This window comes from Chrysemys picta, chromosome 10 (genome assembly GCF_011386835.1).
Source record: "Chrysemys picta bellii isolate R12L10 chromosome 10, ASM1138683v2, whole genome shotgun sequence".
In the NCBI taxonomy this organism is placed as follows: domain Eukaryota; kingdom Metazoa; phylum Chordata; order Testudines; family Emydidae; genus Chrysemys; species Chrysemys picta.
The window spans coordinates 65,480,947-65,496,260 of NC_088800.1; the positions used below are offsets into that span (position 1 = coordinate 65,480,947).

Consider the following 15,314-nt stretch of genomic DNA (forward strand, 5'->3'; position numbering starts at 1 on the left):
AACAAGAGCACAGACCCCTGCTGCATCCACTGTATAACTGCCTACTCTCCTCCCCATGTTCCATAGCCTCCTCACCCAGATGCCCAAGAACGCAGGGGGGGAGCCACTCCACTCCAGAGGATGGCCCAAGCAACAGAAGGCTGTCATTTAAACAGTTTGATTTTTAGTGTGACTACAAATAAGGAATGTGGCCTTGTCCTTCCCTCCTCCCTCACCCCACCCGGGATACCTTGTCCGTTACCTCATTTTTTTTTAATTAATAAAGAAAGAATGCATGGTTTCAAAACAATAGTTACTTTATTTCGAAGGGGGGAGGGTGGATGGCTTACAGGGAATTAAAATCAACAAAGGGGATGGGTTTACATCAAGGAGAAACACACACAACTATCACACCGAAGCCTGGCCAGTCATGAAACTGGTTTTCAAAGCCTCTCTGATGCGCAGCATGCCTTGCTGTGCTCTTCTAATCGCCCTGGTGTCTGGCTGCTCAAAATCAGATGCCAGGCAAATTGCCTCAACCTCCCACCCCACCATAAACATCTCCCCCTTACTCTCACAGATATTATGGAGCACACAGCAAGCAGCAATAACAATGGGAATGTTGGTTGTGCTGCGGTCTGACCAACAGCACCAGTGAGCTTTTAAACTTCCAAAGGCACATTCTACCACCATTCTGCACTTGCTCAGCCTATAGTTGAACTGCTCCTTACTACTGTCCAGGCTTCATGAACAGATCCCCCGAGCTCGTCGCTGGGGAGCAGGAGAGCAGAGTTGCAGGGGAAGTGATGGAGCCATATACCATGCCCTGGAGGTTGCTAGGAGCCGGGCAGGGAAGACATTCCCAGAACCCCCAGCTAAGCTATATGTTCGACGAGGACGGTTACCAGTCCTACTGCACCGTCTGCTGCCAGCAGCACCCAGGATGACCAGTACGGATCCCCCGAGCTCGTCACTGGAGAGCAGGAGAGCAGAGTTGCAGCGGAAGCGGTGGATGACGACGGTTAGCAGTCCTATTGCACCGTCTGCTGCGAAGGCAAGGTCCTGCTGCTGTGTAGCAATGCCAGCTGCTGCAGGTGCCTCTGTGTTGAATGCTTGGAGGTCCAGGTACGGCAAGGTACCTCGGCCAAGGCAAAAGAGCAAGAGCCCTGGAGCTGTTACATGTGTCAACCACAGAAGTGCTATGGGGTGTTACAGCGCTGACCGGACTGGAATGTACGGCTGCAAGACTTCTTCACCAGTGGCAAAGGACAGGAATATGATGCACCTAAAATCTAAAAAGGCCCGCACATTTCCCAGAGTCACTACCCTTGATAACAGAACGTCAATGATTGCATTGGCTACTTGGATCACAGCAGCCCCCACAGTAGACTTGCCCACAACAGCAGCGGTAATGGTGAGCTGAGCGGGCTCCATGCTTGCAGTGGTATGGTGTCTGCACAGGTAACCCAGGAAAAAAGGCGCGAAACGATTGTCTGCCATTGCTTTCACGGAGGGAGGGGCGACTGATGACGTACCCAAAACCACTCACGACAATGTTTTTGCCCCATTGGGCATTGGGAGCTTCACCCAGAATTCCAATGGGCGACGGAGACTGCGGGAACTGTGGGATAGCTACCCACAGTGCACCACTCTGTAAGTTGATGCTAGCCATGGTAGTGAGGACGCACTCCGCCAACTTAATGCACTTAGTGTGGACATATGCAATCGACTGTATAAAATCGATTTCAATTAAAATCAACCTAATTTCGTAGTGTAGACATACCCCTAGAGAGTGTGAATGTTCTACTGAATTGCATGTTGTCAGGCCTCAAAAAACACCTTCTGCTTCTCTTGGCAAGTCCATAGGTAAACTGCACTTTTAAAATGAAGTCAATGAAAGTCTTTCTGTTGACTTCATTGGAATTGGATTGGGCCCATAGTCCTTCCTCAGCAAAACTACCTTTGACATTAATAATTCCAGTGGGAGTTTTGCCTGTATAAGAACTGGACAAACAAGACTTATCCCTAGACAAATACTGATCACTACAGATACAATCACTTTTGTATGAAAACAAGTTGAGCGCTCTCTGTTATCTGTGCAAGCATCGGAAAGAAATCCCAAACCCCAGAGAGAGTACTGCACAATTCATGCGGCTTATTATTGGGCATTATTATCAGCTTCAGGTGATAACTTACTGTGCAAATGCCCTGATACTGCAGTGCAAATGCTATGTCATGCATACATCTTTCAGATAGGTCATGTAATATTTTCCATTTTTCTTATTTTGGGGGATGATTTGCAAACTATTTTTTCCATTCCTAGCATAAGCACTTTGCAGACAAACTTGGCCAAAATGTATTTTAAATCCTTTTTCCTTTCATACAACAGATTTTCTCATTGCTCCCTATCTTCTTTTTTGTGTGGGACTTTCATTTGGAGCCTAAAACCTGAAGTTCTGTCCGCGCTGTATATGCATTAAAGAACTCAGAGCAGTTTTTATAGGAATAGGGATTTATGTGGCCGTTCTAGGCCAAAATTCATTTGACCCCCCACTTCTGTGCCCACCAAAGTGTGATATGTACACTGGACATCAGTAAAATGTTATCAGTTCCCAAGAGTTACATGCAAGGATATCTGATAAAGCAGTTATGTGTCTATACTTAGAAAAGGAAATAATCGAGGTATCTGTGACACTAGGACACAGCAATGTTTGGTAAATTACAGCTGTATAATGGTGACCACTGTATACGACTCTGGAAATGAAGGATACAGTATAAATATATTATTATAGATATTATTTAATTTGCAGCACCTCCCATTATCATACCTGCTGGTTGTACTTTCCACCTTTTCTTTCAGACAGGGAACTGACCTCCAGTTGCCTCAAGGTGAAATTAAACGGGTGCACGACAGTGGCTCGGTACTTTACATGCTCTTTTCCAAATTTCAGGGAAGATGAAACTAATACCTGGGCAACATCAACAAACAGAAGTGGCATGAGCAACAAAACTCCTTACACGCACTGAACTGGGATATCCAACATAAAGCTGGGTTTGTAGTTTTTACTCACGTGAATGACATGCTGAGCACTAGAAGTCAATTTTAGGGCATTCTTACTATCTAAATCTCCTCTGTGGTTTCAGCAGGATGCAGCATTTCTCTTTACCAATGCAGTAAGGCCATGATCCTGCAAAGACTTACGTATATGTAACACCAACAGACCCCGGTCGTCAGCAGGCAGGATCAAACCGAGGACCTTTGGGGCTAAATACATGAGCCTCTACTGCATGAGCTAAAAGCCATGGCTGTTAGCTAAGACTGTAGAGCAGACTCATTAAATCTTTCTCTAAGTGGTCTCAGTGCCACTAGATGGGACAGAACACCATACCCAGGTGGTGTATGGGTTACACACACACTTAACTTTAAGCACTGCGAGCAGTTCCATTGGCTTCAAGAAGACTTCCCATGGCATGTGAAGTTTAAGTATATGCATAAGTTATGCAGAATTGGGGTCTAACTTGTGTAGTGTTATGCGAGAACTGTTTAACATCACACACCACACATGGAAATGGCAGCATACATTTCAGCAGTGGTTGAAGGGTTCCCTGTATATTCCTCTTCTACATTTCATTTGGGATTTTGGTGCTTGTACATTATTACTCTAAGGGAAGCTTGACTCTTTATGGAGGCAAATTCATTTTCCGTTACGGTAATGAGTTTTATACTTTACTTTTCCCCTTCCCATCATTAAGAAAATAATACTCTTTGAAATATACCTGTCTTGAGTAACATTATGCCAGTGTAACAACTTGTTTAGTGCCTCAGTATGTTGGCAATTATACCTTTGATCCAAATTCAGAGTATACACAAATTGCTTTAAGTCAGAGCTTGAGATGAACTCAACTATTCACCCATGTTTTTATGTTATAACTGAGATGATTCTGATTAAATTATGGTCCTTTACTTTAACAATTATTTTTAAAGGCAGATTTGCTCCTTTATTTTAAAAACTGAAACTGGTTTACCTATTACAGTGTAAAATGTATTAGACATTTTATGCCAAATGTATCATTCTTATTGCTAATTAGGAGAAATCAAAGAAGAAAAGGCTGTAATGAAGTCACTAAAAATGCCTGCCACTTGGGGTATTTATTGTCTAACTCCTGTTAGTATGAATCTGACCCACTTCATTGAAAGAAACAATCTCTTAATCCCTTACAACCCCCCCCCCCCCCACTTCAGTGCCTTCTCACCTAATTCAAAATTCTTTTTTTGGCTTTGAAATTCCCCAAAGACTTTCTCCATTCTACCTCTTTGATCCTATATCCATCCTCTGCCTCATCCTGGTCATTTGCTCCTCCAATCTTGGCTTACATGTTATGAACAGCTGTTTTTTGCCCTTTAATTTTGGGTTGAAATTCCTACAGTCTTCCACTCTGGACCATTTCCATTTAGCCTTTGGTTGCCTCTCTTTGTAAAGCAGTTTGTAGGGTTGCTGTATGTAGGATGTTGCACACGATAAAAGGCACTGCATTTAAGTAGCCTCACTAAGAATAAGGACTGCTCCACATTCGTAGTTTACAAAGTTATCTTAATAAGTCTACAGTTTTTCTCCTTCTCAAATTCCTTGACTATCTTTCTGTCTCATTTAGTCTTCTACAAATCTCTGCTGTGCTATGTGCTGTTTTACCTGGTCCTTGTTGTTCCAACCAATGGTGATGTCATCCTGATGCTTGTGCGTTGAATGCTCCACATACAGGTTGACCTTGGAATGCCAGGGAAAAGGGATAGAGAGAGGATGGAAAAACTCCACTAAAAGAAAGAGTTCAAACAGATTAACTTCAGATTACCGTGCTGGTTTTCTGTTACTTTTAATTAGTGACAGGGCACATGCCATAGCACCTCAAGAAGACAAGGACAACATTTGGCACTTAGCAAGAATATCTTTTTCTTATAAAATCATTTTTTGTGCCATGTGTTGATTTCTACTGAACCACAGAAGGTGGAAAAATTCTCTATTTACTAATTAATCAATCATGCAGTAATTAAAATAGTGACATCTGCTCAAAAGAAATTCCCATAGGGAACACCAGGAAAGTTGTTATTTTCAAATGAAGAAATCTCAGCATCGGGGGGCTAGATGGTCTTTTTAGACAGATCCCTTAGGAAGGTGGGAGCGGTAGAGGGCCACTGCCCTAGGGAGAACACCACAAAGCAATGTGCATAATGCCCCTGGGGCTCCTGGGCTGCCTTGGTGGAATGTAATTTACTACAAGCAGTTTCTGAAGAAGGCCATATGAAATAACCTAGCTCGCTTTACAGTCTCATCCCAAAGGATAGAAACCAAGGGCCCAATCTTGAAGTCCTTATTCCTTGAATTCATTGGCAACTTTGCCTGAGCAAGATCTCTAGGATTGATCCCAAAATGTTTGAACCTATCTGACATTAAAATATTTAGATAACCAGCTTTTGTGTCCTTCACTTTTAAGTTTCCTTTATTTTCTGCTATCAAGGCTTCCTAGAAATTTGAGAAACCTACCCTTAATGTCATGACCTCCAGATAACCTTGGGAAGAGTCCAGTGTAAGTGCCTGTTACTTTTACCTCCTTGCAGTCCCACAGCACAATGTGTCTCAACAAATGAGTTCTGTTACTTTTTTGGTAAACCGTCATGAACACAAGCTGCCTTGGAAGAATTTTTAACTGAAAATAGAAGGGGGAGGGGGGGAGGAATCCATTAAAACCAGGGCTTCGGAGACAGAAAAATCTAAAATGTGTAATTTGTGATTGAATTCACTGGGGCCAGTGGTCATCTATTAAATAAATGTTTGTATGGTGTCAATTCAATCAGGGCTGGCTCTAGGTTTTTTGCCGCCCCTAGCAAAAAAAATTTGGCTGCCCCCCACCCCAGCCCTGGGCTCTTTCCCCCCCCTCCCCCCGCACCCTCCTTCCGCCCCAGCCCTGGGTCACTGGTAACTCGCTCCCAGGACGAGTCATTCAGCAGGAATTTCAGATGTGCACAGAACACAGACAGGACTGGTTCCCATATGCTTACAGAACTGCAGTAAAGTGGAACAATTTTCAGCTTGTGTGATTGGAGGATATCTGGATGCATAATATAAGATTGTCCTACATAAATGAGGAAAAGTGGAGGTGCCTTTATTAATCTTTTGTTCCACTCTTTGTTTCTATGGGGAATTTGCCAATGCAATATCACTGTCTTCCTTTTAAACAAATAAAACTAAAAAAAAAAATGGCAATGGCTGTTGAAAATAGCAATTCCAGTCCTAATAACCACTGGGAAGCATTTCTTGCTCAATTTTATCCTACTTTTTCTACAGCAAGTTACAGTGGATCAGTACATTTGATTTGGGAGAAATGAAGTAACAGCCGCCCAAACTGAGCTTGAGCACTCCTGAATTTTGAGGTGTTCAAATCTGGAAGGCAGGTGCAAGATTCCCTTTCTGAATATTTGATAAATCTGGAAAGGAAAAGTCAATTTCTGCTTCCATGGCTCAGAAGTGGAAATCCTCCTATGTGCCTGGGACTGTATCTAAAGCTGCCCAGGTCCCCTAGTAGAGCCTCCCCTCCCTTACTTTTCATTTTAAATTCTAGTGGGATCCACGTACCTCCCTTGCTAGGCTTCAGATAGAGAGGGGCACTGTCCATTTAGTCCACTCAATTCCTTCTTTGGGGGCTGCAAGGTGAGGTCACACCAGTATCCCTAATCCAGTTTGGGGAAGTCTTCTGAAGGGGATATCTGGGCCAAAGCCTACTCCTTGGGCATACTACTAGGGTTATCATACATCTGTATTTTCACGGGCATGTCCGGCTTTTTCGGTTTGAAATGGCCGTCCAGGAGGAATTTGTAAAACTCTCAAAAGGTTCGAGATTTCCCTCCCAATGCAGAGCGTGGTGTGGCTGACAGGGTGGCTCGGCCAGATTGAGCTGCTCGCATGGGACCTCCAGCGGCCAGAGCCCTTCCCCTGCTCCCCGCATCCCCTGCAGCATCAGCGCGCCACGCCGGCAGCGCTCGGGAGGGGGAGGGGAACTGTGCGCTCCGCAGGGGAGCGCAGCAGCGTGTCGGGCTCCGTGCAGAGCCAGACATGCTGGTCTGAGCGGCACGGTAAGGGGGATGAGGGGTTGAAGAAGGGGTAGGAGGTCCCGGGGGGAGTCAAGGGACAGGGAGCTGGGGGGGGTTACATGGGTCGGGGGCTCTGGGGGGGCTTGTCAGGGGGTGGGGGTGTGGAGAGGGTCAGGGCAGTCAAGGGAAAGGGAGCAGAGGGGGTTGGATGGGTTGGGGATTCCGGAGGGGGGCCCTGTCAGAGGTAGGGGTATGGAGAGGGGTCGGGGCAGTCAGGGGACAGGGAGCAGGGGTGTTGGATGGGGCGGAGGTTCAGGGAGGCAGTCGGAGCAGGGAGCAGTGGGGGTTAGATAGGTCAGGGGTTCTGCGGGGGCAGTCAGGGGACAGGCAGCAGTTGGATAGGCGTGGGAGTCCTGGGGGTCTGTCAGGGGGCGGGGGTGTGGATAGGGGCCAGGGCAGTCAGGGGATAGGTAGGGGGTGGGGTCCTAGGGGGGCAGTTAGGGTGGGGTCTCAGGAGGGGACAGTCGGGGACAAGGAGAAAGGAGATGGGGGTGGGGTCCCGGGGGGCGGTTAGGGGCAGGAGTCCTGGGAAGGGGTGATCAGGGGACAAGAAGCAGGGGCTTAGATAGGGGGTGGTTAGGGGCAGGGGTCCCTGAAGGGGGTGTTCAGGGGACAAGGAGAAGGGGGGGTTGAATGGGTTGGGGTTTCTGTGGGGGGCAGTCAGGGGGTGGGAATTGGGAGGGAGTGGATGGGAGCAGGGTGGGGCAACCCCCCGTGGAGTGTCCTCTTTTTTGAATGTTAAACTATGGTATCCCTACCCTTCACAGTGCAGCTCTCCATTCACAGCAAGCTGCAGCATGAGGTCTCAGCTACCTCACTCCCTCCCCCTCCCTTTCCTGTTGATAGCAGCCAAGGGAATGCTGGGAAATGTAGTTCTTTCCCTGCTCCAGGGTTGGCTCTATAGGCAGGGAGCTAACCAAGGAACTACAGCTCCCAGGGGCCCCTGTTGGTTCTCAGCTCCCATGCTGGATCCCTGCCGCCCCTGCAAATGGGCCGCTCCAAGCACCTGCTTGCTTTGCTGGTGCCTAGAGGCGCTCCTGAATTCAATGGAACCCTGATCCCTCACTGAGGCTTTTATTTACTACCATTATATAAATGACAGTGCATGTCTGCTGTCAACTATCCTACTCTCTCTACTGTAACCAAACATACACAGTAAAGTACTGTAAGCTCTTTACAATATCTGTTTTCATACACTTATTGCATACTCTGCCATCTCTAGCTGACCACACATATTAGGTCAGGGTATTCTGTCTATTGCACCACAAAGTCACCATTTAAAAAAAAATCCAGCGTTTGCACAAGCAGTTATTACAAACAATGGTATAAGAAGTTTTCACAGTTTTCTTCTCTACTTAGACTAGGAAGTATGTGTGGTAACTGTGTAGCAAGAGTTGGCCAATATTCAATTTTAAATATATTGCAACATTTTCTCTATAGCATGTATTTGTATATAGTGTGTACTGTCTATATGCATGTGCAGACAAACCCCAAACCAAACAGTGGTTACATTGTTGGACACTAAACTAAACTAACCGTGATCCGTAGAATACTACAGGCCCGCTCCTGCTGCTAACGTAGTTGATAGCAAAACTCCTAATGGCTCCAACGGGAGCAGGGTTAGTCCTGAGCATGAACACAAAATGACAGTGGCTATTTAGCTGATGGTACCAACCTGGGGCATCGTGTGCATCATTTCAATGACTTTTCTGTAGCTGGTCCCAGTGAAAGTTAACTTAGTTGTAAGATTGAAATCCTTTTTTTCCATCCTGATAGAGAACCCACCTTCTGCTTCCCTCATGGAGTAGTTTACCTACAGGAATTGCAGTTAAAGTGAAAGAGAAAACTGACTTAATTAGATTCAGACTCTTGTTTCTGTGGCAGGGTATATTGCATGGAAAGGTGAATGTGATTTGTCATTTTCTTTCTTACATTCATATTGTAGCATGAAAGGTTACAAAACGAACTCTGTTCTCAATGCTACGCATATGTAAGGCTGTGTGTCTGTCACGGAGGTCACAGATTCCGTGACTTTCCATGATCTCTGTGATTTCTGCAGTGACCGGTGTTGGCTCAGGGGCTGCTCGAGTCGGGAAGCCCCTGGGCCAGCAGCAGCAGTTTGGGTGTGTAGGAGGGGGCTCAAGGCTACGGGCGGGGGTGCAGGGGTGCTTACCTCGGGGTGGGGGAGTTCCCTGGCTCCCACCAGCATGTCCCTGCAGCTCCTAGGGGGATGGTCCAGAGGGCTCCGCACACTGCCCGCGGCTGCAGATGCCACTCCTGCAGCTCCCATTGGCTGCAGTTCCCAGCCAATGGTAGCTGCGGAGCCAGCGCTTGTGGCAGGAGCAGCGTGCAGAGCCCCCTTGGCCACCTCTCCCCCTAAGAGCTGCAGGGACATGTGTAGCCGGGTAGGGAGCCTGCCAGCCCTGCCAACTCTTCCCCCACCCCAGCACCAGCAGGGATCCCAGGCCGTGCGCCACCTGCCTTCCCCCCCGCCCCCAGCCTCCCATCTCTTGCCCCAGCACCAGCTGGGGGTCCCGGGCCTCCCCCCCCAGCACCTGCAGCGCCCCGGACCTCCCCACCAGAGCACACCCCCACCCCCTCTGGCCCAAATCAGACAGGTCACAGGCCGTGAATTTTTGTTTATTGCCCATGACCTGTCCATGACTTTTACTAAAAGTACCTGTGACTAAAACATAGCCTTACACATAAGGAATTACGCTTTGTTACTCTGGCAATAATTGCTCACACACAAGTTATCTTCTGTGGACAAATGACCATGTTATCCTTTTCTCCCACTTTGCTTTTGTATTCCACACCCACTGCTACTAGCCAGTTTCCAGAACAGTTTCCTCACTGACCATTGTTGGTTTTTTTTTAAATAACCAACATAATACAGCTTTGGGACTGCAAAAAAAAATCTTTATGGATACAAAATTCTGGCATTGCTTTATCCAGTGCTTAGGAAGTGGAATCTACGGATATAAATGAATCCCTCCTATTGTGTTAGGAATGCTGATAATATTGTTTTGGAACATATCCAGCATCTTGGAAATGTGCTGTGCCAAAAAAAGCACCAATAATAAAAAATTAATAGCAGTTAGTGCTAAAAATCCTGCTGTTAGAATCTTGAAAAATTCGAAGGGTGTAGCAAAAGACATGGAGGGTGGATAACCTGTAGATAGTTACCTTTGAAGAAAGTTCAGCTGTGCTGGGGAAGTACTGAAGAAGGAAGGGGACATTCTGTAGGGCTTTTATATTCAGTTCTTCACTAGAGGAAAGAAATAGATTGTTTGGATAAAAATATTTCTAAAACTATCCCTGAGTCACTGGAACACAACACTCAAAAGGGTCCAAACCACTGCTGGGATACGTGAGTGCCACTGCATAAGCCTCTGAATCTACCAGTCTTGTGAATTATGAATTGCACTCAATAGACTTGTTCAAGGCAAAAGAAATGAAACAACAAATTCTGACCTCTATGGAAGATGTGCATTCCAAGGAAGTATTTGGCCCAGTATATAGATTGTATCACATGCGCATCACTGGTTTGAACATGGGACTTGTACTAGGGAATATGGGGCTATTAATATATTCAGTCATTGTTTCCAGATGAAAATTTGTTATTGTCAGAATTCTAGTTAAATGTGAATGAGTTCTTAGTGCAAAGGTCCCTAGCTGGAATATACTGAAATACATGAGTAATATTCCAGAATTTCAAGAGCCAAAATAATACAACCTCTCTTAGACCCTTTAAAAAGCTCAGAAGTTTGTGCATTAGTCTTTCCAAGTCCTTTCTATTATGATATTTTCTATCTAATCCCTCTGAAGTTAATCACTTTTCTATTAATCTTTCTTAGAACATCCTTGAAAAGTTTTAGAAGAATTCTGGAAATAAACACCGTAAATACCACAAGTGTTATGCATCAGAGTGCCCCCAAATTAGAAGAATCAGGAAGTCTTCACTATTTTTACTGAAGTTTAACTGTGCTGAAGTGACTTTAATGGGAGTTAAAACACATGCTTAAGTATTTTGCTGGGTCAGAACCTCAGTCGTCTGGTCACCTCCAAAGGAATACAATGGCAAAACTCCATGGAAATGCTGCCTTTCTCCTGCATGGTTAAGTAGGGAAGTGGAAATTTCTTGCAGAGGGATTTTACTCTCCATACCACAGCATCTTCATAGAAATGTTGGAGGAGGCGGCGGGTAGTCAAGAGGCTAGTACAAAACATGCATCTACTTTCCCAAACCCCTGTGTTTGGAGCAGGCGAGGGGAACAGCCTGCTAAATTTTCCCATCACCAGCAGTAAGGGACTGATACCATTCTTCAGCCCTGCATACATTTCCCTGAGCTAACAGCCTGTTTATTAGGGCTGTGTATTTTATTTAAGGATTTATTATCCACTTCCTTAGTATTTGGGCCATTTAATAAGGCCTTAACTGTATTTCTGTGATCTCACCAGCCTAATTGAATCTTTACAATTACCCAAATCACCCTCTCACCTTTGCTGTTCATTTTTCAGAGTGATGGTGACTGAGAGGTTTGTATTTGGTTCACAGGTCAACTTCAGAGAGCCTTCAATTTCATTTGCAGTCAGGACTCCGAGGAATGCTATCTGGGGAGTAAGCAGAAAGACAGCAAACAGAATGAGTAAAGGGCAGTCTCTCACTACAAGGCTCTCTGGTACAAGGCTAGTCTCTAAAGCTATTGTGTTGGAGCTGCTAACTCAAGCAAAGCCCAATGCAAAGTGCCCCATTATACAACACAGTAAAACATGCAGGGTCTTTTAGCTCTTCACAATACGTTATATGGGTTGTGTGCCCCTTGCAATGTTCCTCAGAGCTGCCCAAGTCTTGATGTTGCTTTAACGTATCTTAAAGTGCTGGGCAAAGAAGTGAAGAGCTGACCGGCAGATGATAATTCTGCTTTGTGGCAGCTTTCAAGGTTTCAACATTTGTTTTCATTCCATGAACAAATCTTCTGAATGATTTAATGAAAGTGGGAGTGTGCGTGTGTCAGTCAGTCTCACTCAATGTAGCCTGGTGGTTCGAGCACTGGCCTTGGGAGGCGGGAAGTCCATGTTCAAATTGCTGCTGTCTGATTCAGCGCAAATGTTTTCATCCCAAATCAGGCAGAGCAGAGACTTGAACCAGCGTCTCCCACAAAAGGTTTGTGGAAACCGACACAGCTCTACAAAGTGTCTCCGCTTTAACAAAGCAGCGTATTTGCTGAATACTCTACTGCTCACATTTAATGATTTAATAGTTGGTGACTTTAACACTGAGCTATAGTGGAGCTGCGGGAGACTTAAGTCATATTAAATGGTATTTCCTGCCTTCGCAGTTATAATTCTGACTTACATATTTTTGAACAGGTTGGTTTAGAAGTAGATTCCCCGCATTTTCCACCTGGATCCCTTGATTATCATAGTTAATCATATTGAAACAGACAATGCAGGCTTAACTCCCTTAACATCATTTGTACCACACTCTGATGCACTCCAGAGCTGTACTACATTACTACTGTGTCCATGAACACCGGTTAACATAAATGTATCCATAGGACCTACATGCTTATAGACTTATTGCGAGATACTTCATTTAGAGCTTCATTCTACAAGGTGCTGAATTCTCCCTCATGGTACTGAATACCCTCAGCTGCCACTGAAGTCAGCATGTGTCATGTATGCTGAGTCAGCAGGAGCTGAGGGCACTTAGCTCGTCGCTGGAGTGCTCAGTAATTCTGGATTACACCCATGCTTCCTACATGCATAAAGCACTGAAGGAGTCAGCCTCTCAGTGCTCTTCCTTTTCTCATGGAGACTTTTAGAGGATAAGACGTTACAATAAAAGATCTCAAGGTGGGAAAAGCGAGAGGGTAGTTCCTGTCCTCTTTAGTAAGATGTTGGTATTAAATACTTAATATTAATTTTAACATTGATAATATGAGGATCTAATATGGATCTAATATTTATTTTAAGAAGAATGTACCTTAATCTACATCGGTCTCCTAGCTACATATTATCTCATCTCAGGTAGGAGGCTACATCAGGAGCTTACTAGTACTGCTTCTATGCGTTACCCAACAGAAGGTAAGGAGACATTCCAACCAGTACCCTTCCCAAGAGATGAATGTGTGCAGTCTTTGCTGACCCCTTGTGGATGGCTTGGAAACTTCAAAATATTGCTTGAATAGTAAACTTGAGTATGGCGAGAGGCAGTGAAACGTGCGGCAGTCATTGCATCTGGTCAAACGTCCCTGCTGAAGTGTTACAAATGACTTAAACCAAAACACAGGAATTCTATATCAGGGTTGTGTGTATAAAGCTGTTTTCAGTAAAGTCTTTTTGGTTTGCTAAGAATCTGTTCACATTAGAAAATGTGATCACGATGGCTTATTTTAAATCTGCTCCTTTTTGAAGTGCATGTTTAACCATGTAAGAACAGAAATTTCTACTACCTACTGGATTTACTTGGAAGTGGACTGTTAGCTCTGCATGATATTTATTTATATTAAATAAATATTTGGCTACACTAAGCCAAGACCTGCTCTCACCTACACCATTCTAAATCTGGAGTACTGCCATTGAAGTTACAACGGATTCGTGCCAGTGTAACTAAAATTAGAATTATTATCCATGGTAACTCAATACACTCCTCTAATCAAAGCACACAAAGCTATCTATCTATGTTTTATTACCTTAATCATGAAGGGAAGTCCCAGATGCTTGAGAACAGTTATTGAATGTTTTACCTCTGCCATCAGTTCAAACGTATCATACAGTTCAAAGTCAGTAACAACATCCATATTCAGAGTTATATATTTGTCATCATATTGAATTTCAAAGGTTGTCTTGGCTTTGTTTTCTAAAAGCAATGAACATAACATTAATCATGCCATTTTAATGGGCTCCATTCCATTCAGTGCAGGCTTATACAAAACCAAAAGTGCCAGTGAATATGCACCTTTTGAGTAAAGCCATAAAACATCAGACACTCTAGAATGGCATGGGCTGTGGTCTTGGGTTTGCTGAGCCCAAACACTGGCTTCTTTAATTGCGTTTGTATATATTAAGCCAGCATCTAGCAAAGCATTTAAGATTGACTCCTATGAGACCAGTTGCATACTTAAAAGTTATACACAATGTGCTTTGCAAGATCAGGGCTTTATTGTCTGTCAATACACATGGTTTTTATACCACCCAGCATACTGGTATAGTTTCCTTTAGCAAATAAGACCTGTTTTGAGGTCAGTCGCGCCCCTCTATTACAAACAGAGATCATAATATTTCAAATTAAATGTTTTGTTCTTTCCCCCCCTTCCACTCCCACTTTTTCAGTAGCAAAATGGAAAAAGGACATAAAAGGAGGAGGGAAAACAGGAGGGAAAAAGGGGGGAACCTGAAACCCAGAAAAGCTTTAGAGAAGCAGACAAAAATGTGGAGAGGCATGCAGTATGCTGGCTTGTGATCCAGTCTTTCCTTAGTGGCTGGCTCAAGTGAGAGTGAGCACCTATTAACAGCTAATGGAGTCACACCTTTTGTTTAAGTAGTAGGGCTTTAGCTATTGGTACTGAAAGTATTGGCTTGGTCCCTGCTGACCTCCATGACACCTGTGCTTACGTGACTGTGGGTTCCTTACATCACACAGAGTTTACCTAAATGTGACCATTCTTCCATTTGGGCACAAAAGACACTTGTTGCAGTGGGAGATAGGAAGTGAAGATGGAGATAAGGTCTGCAACCTCTAGTGCCATGCAGCTGTGGTGGCCCCTTCTGTGTTTATGTTTGGAGGGCAGGCTGGCAAGTGGCAAGTGGCTCTGTCTGCACCTAAGCAGATCCACAGGCCAAGCCATGTGGTGGTGGTAAGGTTTAAGGTTGCCATGGAGACTACTATAGCCCTTCATACACAACTGCTGGCCAATTCACCTAGGTCAAGTCTGCTTACTTGCTCTTGGTGCAGGGACCAGGTTTAGACCAGTGGTGCCAACTGAGAGGGCTGGGGTGGGGCAGGGGCAGTTTGTGTCACCTCTGCCCCTAGGCTTTTGCCTTGCTCAAAGTTCCGTAGGCCCCAGAGCCAGAGGCCAGGGCCTGACCACTCCAATGCAGTGGTACCCGGCACACAGGGTTGCAACGCCACTCAAATTTGGCCTGGCCATGCCCCCGTCCAGATGGCGGGCAGCTGGGCCAAACG

General features: G+C 45.0%; 1 protein-coding gene across 1 annotated transcript in view; it reads right to left on the minus strand.

Annotated features, from left to right (window-relative positions):
• Window positions 1–15,314, minus strand: part of LOC101945417 (uncharacterized) — a 185,677-nt gene that overhangs the window by 29,896 nt on the left and 140,467 nt on the right. The window contains exons 51-57 of the mRNA XM_042861623.2: window positions 13,822–13,988; window positions 11,625–11,737; window positions 10,310–10,391; window positions 8,799–8,936; window positions 5,520–5,682; window positions 4,671–4,792; window positions 2,808–2,948 (exon numbers count right to left, since the gene is read on the minus strand). Coding sequence (XP_042717557.2) covers window positions 2,808–2,948; window positions 4,671–4,792; window positions 5,520–5,682; window positions 8,799–8,936; window positions 10,310–10,391; window positions 11,625–11,737; window positions 13,822–13,988 — 926 coding nt within the window. The remainder of the gene's footprint in view (window positions 1–2,807; window positions 2,949–4,670; window positions 4,793–5,519; window positions 5,683–8,798; window positions 8,937–10,309; window positions 10,392–11,624; window positions 11,738–13,821; window positions 13,989–15,314) is intronic.